The 8,357-nt window shown below is 65.7% G+C and overlaps 1 protein-coding gene across 1 annotated transcript; it reads right to left on the minus strand.

Moving 5' to 3' along the window:
* Positions 1-1,832: 1,832 nt before the first annotated feature.
* On the minus strand, positions 1,833-6,146 carry LOC137445576 (glucagon receptor-like). Its single transcript, XM_068147422.1, has 13 exons — positions 6,072-6,146; positions 5,749-5,845; positions 5,332-5,439; positions 4,935-5,056; positions 4,724-4,830; positions 4,467-4,623; positions 3,697-3,856; positions 3,449-3,509; positions 3,196-3,265; positions 2,729-2,817; positions 2,405-2,543; positions 2,052-2,093; positions 1,833-1,904 (listed from the first exon to the last, which is right to left on the minus strand). Exons 1-13 carry the CDS (start codon positions 6,144-6,146, stop codon positions 1,833-1,835), a joined length of 1,299 nt encoding a protein of 432 aa, XP_068003523.1.
* Positions 6,147-8,357: the final 2,211 nt, after the last annotated feature.

Consider the following 8,357-nt stretch of genomic DNA (forward strand, 5'->3'; position numbering starts at 1 on the left):
ACCCCCTGCATGCCACGGAGAGCAGGAGTGGCTTCATCCTTCCTCCTGGCGGGAGCTTTGGGGCAGGCAAAGCTCACGTTGTGGAGCAGCAGCCTGGGGCAGTCGGTCTGGCCTGCTGCTGAAGGAAAGAGCTGGGGGCTGGGGGGGGGAGGGGGTGGCATCTGCTGCTGCTTGGCAGCAGGAGCAGCCCTTGAGCCAGGAGCACACAGCCAAGCGTCACCACCCCCCCCCCCCGGCCTGGGTGCTTGGCTTGCAGAGGGGGAGCCTCGAGCTGCTCGGCCAGGAGGTCCAGCTGGGCAGCAGACAGCTCCAGCCGGGCCCACCACCACCCAGCCTGTGGCCAGCACAGCTCTCCTGCGGCCGTGTGTGCTCCCTGGAGGGCATTCACAGCTCTCCCTACTGCCGAGGGGCAGGGCAGGCTCAGCTCCCAGCCAGATGGTGCTCCCCAGGCCCCCACTCCCCCGGGGCTGTTCCCTGCCACCAGAGAAGCAGCAGTGACTGCCTGGGGGCGAGGGAGCTGCCACCTGTGCTGCCTCTGCTCTCGCTCGCTGTGAAGGGGGCTCAGGGGCTGCAGGAGGGCCTTGGAGAGGAGAACCCCTGGCTGTGTGCAGCTGGAGAGAGTGACAGCCAACCACTGGTTGCTCTTGAAGATCACCCAGCCCAACCCTTCTGCAGCTCTGCCCAGGCTGGGGCTGAGCCCTGGCCCTCAGCACCACAGCTCTGCCCCTGGGAGACACCTCCAGGGGTGGGCACTCAGCCACCCCCTGGCAGCCTGGGGCAGGCTCTGATAACCCTTCCAGGGAAGAAGTTTCTTCTCATCTCCAACCCAAACCTCCCCTGGGGCATCTTGAGGCCATTGCCTCTTGTCCTTGGGAGCAGAGCCCAAGCCCCAGCTGGCTGCAGCCTCCTCTCAGGGAGCTGCAGAGAGCAAGGAGGTCTCCCTCAGCCTCCTCCAGGCTCAACCCCCCCAGCTCTCTCAGCTGCTCCTCCCCAGCCCTCTTCCCCAGACCCTTCCCCAGCTCTCTTGCCCTTCTCTGGCCCTGCTCCAGCTCCTCAGTCTCCTTCCTGCAGTGAGGAGCCCAGAGCTGAACCCAGCACTCAAGCTGTGGCCTCCCCAGTGCCCAGCCCAGAGGCACAATCCCTGCCCTGCTGCTGCTGCCACCCCACTGCTGCTCCAGCCCAGGCTGCTGGCTGAGCTGGGCACCCCCTGGCTCCTCTTCAGCCAGCTGATGACCAACACCCCCAGGTGCTCGCTCTGCTGGGCAGTGTCCAACCACTCTGCCCCAAGCCTTGGAGCCTTCACAGGGTTGTTGTGACCCAGATGCTGTGGTGCCTTGTTCCACATCAGTGATGAGAGTGGGGAGGTGCAGAAGCAGCACCTTTCATGGCGTGGAGCTTTCCTCTGGGAGGTCTCAGTATGTGGTGGGAGGGCTCTTGGGAGTGTGGAGATGATGCCCTTGACTGGAGCAGGGCTGGCATGACCCAGGTGCAGCAGGAAGTGTTTGTTCATCTGGTGGATGCTAGCAGAGGTCGCTGCTGGTGTTCAGGCAGTGGTAGAAAGCAGCAGATGCCTCTCATCCAGGCCAGGGGAGGCTCTTCTGAGGGTGCAGCGATGTCTGGTGGGAGCTGGGGGTGCCCACAGCAGGGCACATCCCCTCCTGCAGCTCTGGGGCTCTCACGGTGGCACAGCTGAGACGGTGGTCCCAGGCCAGCTGTCCCAGGTGGGGTGCTGCTGCAGCACAGCTCCCTGTGCTCTGCTGCCCTGCAGCTGGGCCAGCAGGGCCAGCAGGGCCAGCAGCCCTTCCCACGGCTGCGTGGGGCTGGGTGCTGCATCACTGGGTGCAGCAGAGCGCTGGGTGGTCAAGCTTCCAGAGCTGCCACTTCTTCCTCATCTCTGACTTCACCTGCCGTGGTGGGGGAGGGACGCTGGGCTCTGCTTTGGCTGAGCAGGCAGTGGGGGGTGGCAAAGCCAGCAGGCGGAGCAGAGCCAGCAGGCGGAGCAGAGCAGAGCCGAGGCCCGGCAGCAGGAAGAAGCTGCAGCCGGTACTCACCTCCCTGTTGGCGAAGCAGTAGAGCACGGCCACCAGGAAGCCCTGGAGGGACAGCAGGGGAGTGAGCCCCACCACCCCTGCTCTCATGGCTGCCATGAGCTGAGTGACCCCAGGCCATGCTGGGTGCTCTGGGGGCTGAGATCCCCCTGGCACTGCTGCCCCACAGCACAGGAGGCACCGTCACGCCTCCTCAGCACCAGGCGTGGCAGACTTTGTGTCCCCCTCCTTGGTGCCCCAGCCTGTGCCTGGGCTCAGGGGGAGAACAAGCTGGAAGAGAGACTTCCCCCTGGCCCCAGATCCTGCTCCACGGTGTGCCCGGGGGAGGGTGAGGACATGTCCTGCTGCCACCTCACCTGGAAGGAGTTGAGGAAGAGGGTGAAGGACACCTTGAGGTAGCGCAGGACGCCCGAGGTCTGCTCGTCGGTGGCGAAGATGAAGAGGAGCTCATGGATGCCAAAGAGGGGGATGAGGGTGAGGGTGGCTTTGGCCAGCCTGGAAGAGGAGAAGGGCAGCCCTCTGGCAGCGAGTGCTGAAGGGCTGGGGCACAGATGCAGGCAGGGATGACATCTTGGTTGGCCTCAGAGGAGTCGTTTCGTGGTGTGGAGGGGGGCATGGAGCCGGTGCAGCCCCAGGAGCAGGGAGGACCCAGGGCTGGCCGCCCCTCCCCCCCGGCTCACCGCAGCTTGTAGTCGGGGTAGCCCTTCTGGCTGGCACGGAGCTTGGCCAGGATCACCTTGAGGATCCTCATGAAGATCAGCAGGTTGATCTGGGAGGGGGAGACAGTGCAGGGGCACCCCTACCCCTCACAACAACCCCTGCCCATGAGAGGCACCCCTGGGGGCTGTGGGAGGTGACAACCCCTGTCCTGCCAACAGTGCTTGGTCCCCAGAGCTACCTTCCACCCCTCCCACCATCCCACAATCACATCTAGGAAGCATCAGGTGCCACCTCCAAGCCCATTCTCTGAGGCTCAGCATAACCTCCCCGTGCATGGACCCCCAGAACCTGAAAGACGATGCCCTGGGGCCAGCCCCTCTCTCCTAGGCTCTACTGGGAGCTTGCCGAGGGTCGCCGCCCCCCACCCCGGGAGCCGGGGGCTGAGCTGCTGCTGTCCCGGCGGGCGAGGTGCTGGCCGTGCCCCTACCAGGGAGGCGAGCAGGATCGGGGTGCGGATGATCCACCAGTAAGCCATGTTCTGGTTCAGCGCCCAGCACCTGCCCGGGGCACGGGGAGCGGCGTCAGCACCCTGTGCCCACTGCAGGATGAGCACCAGCGTGTGCAGCCCTGGCAGGCAGGGCCAGGGACGTACAGCAGGTTCCATCCCACACCCCAGCTGAGCCCAACCCCCAGCCTGGGGCTGAGCATCCAGCTGGGACCCCCCAGCCCTCCCCACTCACTCCACGTTCTCCTTCAGGTACTTGGCGGCCATCCAGGGCACCACGAACACCACAGGGGTCCCTGCAAGTCACACAGCACAGCCTGTAAACCCCAGCGCCCGCCTGGGCTCAGCAACCAGCCCCGGGGCAGGGGACACCGTGGGGTCAGCAGAGCCCCACCCCCGCCTCACCCCCTCCCAGGGCCACTTTGGGCCCCAGCACTCATCGTCACCATCCCCAGCCCTGCCGCTCCCCCCACTGGCCCCTACCCCAGCCCAGGTAAAGGTAGAGCCTGTAGTAACTCTTCTCGGAGAAGACAGCCCCGATGAGCAGCTTGTAGAGGTAGACAGCTTCCACCAGGAGCCAGTAGTGGTTGGCCAGGATGCAGTACTGCATCAGCACCTGCGCCGCACGGCAGCCCAGCGCCGCCTGCCAGGGGACACCACCGTGGGGCCAGCTGTGTGCCCCTGGGGCCTCAGCACCTCGAGCTCACCTAGAGAGGCTATGGGCACCCCAAGAGCTTGTCCATCAGCTGTGTGGGCACCCGAAGAGATTGCCCACTGGGTGCACAGATACCCCAAAAGTCTGCCTAGAGTATGCAAGAGCAGCACAAGCACCCCAAGAGCTCACCCATCAGGTGCATGTGCAGCAGAGGCACTTCAAGGCTTGGCTGCTGGGTGCTTGAGCACCCCAAGAGCTTGTCCTTTGGTGTACAAGCACCCAAAGATCTCACCCTTGAGGGTGCAGCCACTCTGAGAGCCTGCTTAGAGTACACCCAGGCAGCATAAGAACCCCGAGACCTCCATGCACCATCCATCAGGCCCCTGTGCAGCATGGACACCCCAAGAGCTCAGACACTGCATGCACAGACCCCCAGGAGCTCACCAACGGGGCATGGGCACCCCAGGTGCTTGCTAAAACCTCATCCATTATGTTCCTGGGCAGCACACCCACCCCAAGAGCTCACCCACTGGGCGCCTGAGGTTGCATGGGCACCAGCACCCAGCTGCCCAGCCCAGCTGCCCGGAGCAGGACTTGCCTGGTGGCTCAGCAGAGCCTCCCAGTCAGCCACCTGCAGCACCTGCATGCCCCAGCGCCTCTCCAGCAGCGCATCCTTCACCAGCACCGAGGCTGCCCGCAGCCCGAAGGAGGCAAAGAGGTTGGCGTGGATGTAGTTCCTGGTGCAGCGCAGCTTCCTGCCGAGAGCCAGGGTGCCAGGGGAGCAGGGTGGGCGATAGGGGCGCCCCTGGCTGGGAGGCACAAGGGGCAGGACTGCGCCTGCCCTGGCTCGCCTACCTGCAGAGGGTGAGGACTAGCAGGGCAGAGATGAGAGTGAGGAGGGACAGCGCATACCCCACGCTGTACAGCACCTTGAAGCTCACCAGCAGCCGCCGGGCACCCTCCTGCGGGCAAGCACCGCACCGCTGGGCACGGAGGAGCGGCACCCACCACATGGCTGTGGTGTCCCTGCCCGTCCCTGCCCAGCCCCCACGCACAGGGCACTCACCTCCTCTATGGTGGCCGCCAGCTCCTCCTCACACTGGGAGTAGTCGCGCCAGGGCTGGCTGCCGTTCACCGTCACCCACTGCCCGTCGGCGCCGCAGCGGCGGCTCACCAGCCCGTGCCTCACTGCGGACAGGGAGCAGCGACAGCTCACCCGGGGCTCCCCGAGCCACTCTTCTCCTGGCATCGTGGCTCAGACCCTGCTCAGACCCGGAGACCCTCCAGCGCAGCTCTGCAGGGTATGAGCCAGCTCTGCTCCACGCCCCATGTGTCTCCTAACCCCCAGGCCTGCTCATAGGTCCCTCTCCTCCTGGCTGTGGGCAGGAGGGGAGCCCCCCAAACCCCTCCCCAAGCCCGCATGCTCCGGTTTCCAGCGGCAGGGTGCAGAGGGTCATCAGCACCTTTCTCAAACCAGGGCAAGTAGAAGGGGCAGGAGACGTTGACGGCGGTGCCGGGGCTGCCGTCGGGCCAGCAGGCGTACATGTCGAACGTCCTGTTGCAGAAGAGCCCTTCCCAGGGCAGGGAGAGCGGGAAAAGCCGATGGTCAGCTGCTGTTGGCATCACCACATCCCTCCCCACCATGCCGCGGGGCTGGCATCACCCCGAGTCACCCTGGTGTCCCACACCAGCCTCAGCCCCCCGGGGAGACCTCAGCGCTGGGCGTCCCATCTGCGGTGCGCAGGCACCGGGCCGGCTCCCTGGCTCATCCCTCCGGAGCTGACCAGGGTGCATGGTGCTGGAGGAGGGATCAGAGCCAGCGCCGGGCCCTACCGCCGCAGCTCTGAGCCCCACGCCTGAGCTGGGGCACAGGCGGGTACCTGCCGGGTAGGGCTCGCTCGCCATCCTCCTCAGGCACTCGTCACGGTACCGCAACCACTCCTCAAAGGTCTTCTCCAGCACCTTGGCCCCGCCGTGCTGCAAGCCCAGAGCTGGGTCAGAGACTCCGACCAGCTGCCATTCAGCCCACCCCACCCTGCTGCCCAGCAGCTCCCCAGTCCGGCTGCCTGCGCCCCCGGTGAACAGCTGCCGGTGGCATCCTTGGTATGGGCAGGACCAGGCAGTGACGACAGGACATAGCCCATTCCCAAAGCCCGGTACTGCCAACCCCACTGCCCCGCGGCCAGCCCAGCTTGTCCCTTACCGGCACAGAGAAGAGGCACATCCAGGAGAGATGGATGAGGCTCTGCCAGGACCTGGACCCCACCATGTCCCTCATGGCTGCTCCTGCCCCTGCCCAGTGTTTCCAGTGCCAGGGAGTGTCCTGCGCTGAGCTGGAAACCAGGGTCCTGAGTGAGAGGTGGAGGACTGAGGAGGACACTGCTCTCCAGCTGCCCTCGCTGCTGTGGAGAAGATGAACTCCTCGGGGCAGCAGAGGAGAACTGAGGTGCAAGTGCCAGCTGCAGGCACGTCCTGGGCTGTTACTTCTCTGCTGCAGCCAAAACCTGGAGAGCACTGGGCAGAGCAGCCGGAGCAGACTGATCCCCGCCTTGGCCAAGCCTTCAACATCGGCTGGAGTGGCAGAGGAGCAAAAGCCATCCCGGTACCCGCTGGGACAGCCCCGTGCCACCGCTGCCCACCCCGCAGGCGGCTGGCACCACACGGGCGCCCCCGCTTCCAGAAGGGACCGCGGGGGTCCCGGGCTGCGCTGCCGCCTCCCCTCGCCTGCTTACCCTGCGCAGCATCGGTGTCCCCGGCAGCCCCAGCTCCGAGCCGCCGCCGCGGCGGCGATCCCGCGGTGTCTGCGGCGGGACCGCCTCCCGCCAGCGCCGTGCCCCGACTGGGGTTGGGGGGGGGGGGGGTTGGGGGCGGCACCGCTCCCCGGGCTCGGGTCCCCCGCGACGGGCAACGGGAGAAGGGGCGGGAGTCTGGGTCCCGCCGCTCCCATTCTCGCCGAGCTCCAGCACGGCCCCCGCCGAGCCCCCCGCTGCATCACATGGGGATGGGGTGAGGGTCCAGCGTTGCTCTGATGCCCCATTTGGGTCACAAGGGGAGAGGGCTGAGGGTCCACCCCTGACAGGGGGTCCCGGTTGCACGACATGAGGATGGGGATGAGAGTTCTGCCCTGCCCAGGGTCCCTGGTTGCATCACTCTGGCCAAGGGTGCGGGTCCACTGCTGTGGTGCTCACCGGCTGGGTCACACACAGAAGGGGACAAGGGTCGAGGTCTGCGGAGGGTCCCTGTTTGGGTCACACAGGAACAGAGATGGGGGCCAGCCCTCCTGGAGAGTCCCCATATGGGTCACAAGGGGACAGGGATGGGGTTCCAGCCACACTGCGGCTTCCTAGTTGCCTCACATGGTGCCAGGGATGAGGGTCCAGCACTGTGGGGCACAGGAAACGTGGGTCCTGACCCCCTCAGCCTCAAGACAACGGGGCCCACCCCGAGCCCCTCCCCACCCATGCAGCCCCAGAGACTGTCCCCAGCCTCCTTCCCTTCCCGGGTCTGGCTCCCCAGTATCTATCCCCTGGGCTGCGGGGTGCCGCCATGGTGGCAGCTCCTGGGGCCACCCTCCCCTGCTCCCGAGGATCAGGTGGCCCTGGGGACAGGGCTGGATTCAGCACAGGGCCCCAGCTCATGGCACAGGTCGCAGTGGCCACCCCCACCAGCAGGGAGGCCACGAGGGCAGGGAGCGGCCGCGGGAGAAGCTCAGTGGAACCGGCCAGGTTTCCTCCCCAGCTGCCCCACGTCCTCACCCCCAGGAGACCACCCCTCCTGAGCTGCCCCTTGCAGATGGTGCCACTTGATCTTTGCTTGGCTGTTGTGGCCTCTTTGTCCCCAGCAGCACCAGCGGCAGACTGTGGCTCACCAGAGCTCAGTGACTCCTGCAGCCTGGGTTCCAGCTGGTCTCCTGGGTAGCTGCTGCCTCGCTGCTGCTCACAGCCTGGCTCCCCCCACAGCTGCTGGTCACCCCAGGTACACAGCTGATTCTTCTCTTCCTCCTTCACCTCTTGTCCTCCCTCTTGCTCCCTGGGCAGGCAGTGGGCAGCAGTGGGCAGGCTGTGGCTGGCCACGTCCTGGCTTTGCCTGTGTTTCTGTGAGCTGACATTGACACACAGTGGCTTTGGTGTGGATGGGGGAAGTGGGGACACAGCATCCCAGCTGCTCTGTGCTGGCCTCTGCAAAGAACATGGAGCAAGGAGGATGTTCAGTGGGTCACAAAGCTCCTGCACTCTCCTGATCCTGGGGGGACAAAGAGTCCTGTCTGAAGGAGGAGCTGGGGAAGGGACATCTCTGCTGCTCCCACAAACCACCCTGCTATGGGGCTGGAGCTGGTGGTGGCTCTCTCAGGGTCACATCCTGCCCCCATGCCATAATGAGATCCTGGGGTACCTATGGAGGATAAAATCTTACAATCACTGAAGCTGGAAACGACCTTTGAGATCAGAGCCCAGCCACTGACCAGGGCACCACCACTGAGCCACGGCCC

Source organism: Melanerpes formicivorus, unplaced genomic scaffold (assembly GCF_026170545.1).
Source record: "Melanerpes formicivorus ecotype bairdi unplaced genomic scaffold, bMelFor1.0.p_v2 SCAF_14, whole genome shotgun sequence".
NCBI lineage: Eukaryota > Metazoa > Chordata > Aves > Piciformes > Picidae > Melanerpes > Melanerpes formicivorus.

What these genes read in the sequence shown, in the direction of transcription:
- LOC137445576 (XM_068147422.1), bottom strand. Translation starts at nt 6,146, where the DNA reads ATGAGGGACATGGTGGGGTCCAGGTCCTGGCAGAGCCTCATCCATCTC. An exon ending in CTTGCCCTGGTTTGAGAAAG is followed by an intron (nt 5,057 to 5,331) that starts GTGCTGATGACC and finishes CCCTGTCCGCAG; the next exon opens with TGAGGCACGGGCTGGTGAGC. An exon ending in CTAGTCCTCACCCTCTGCAG is followed by an intron (nt 4,624 to 4,723) that starts GTAGGCGAGCCA and finishes GGCTCTCGGCAG; the next exon opens with GAAGCTGCGCTGCACCAGGA.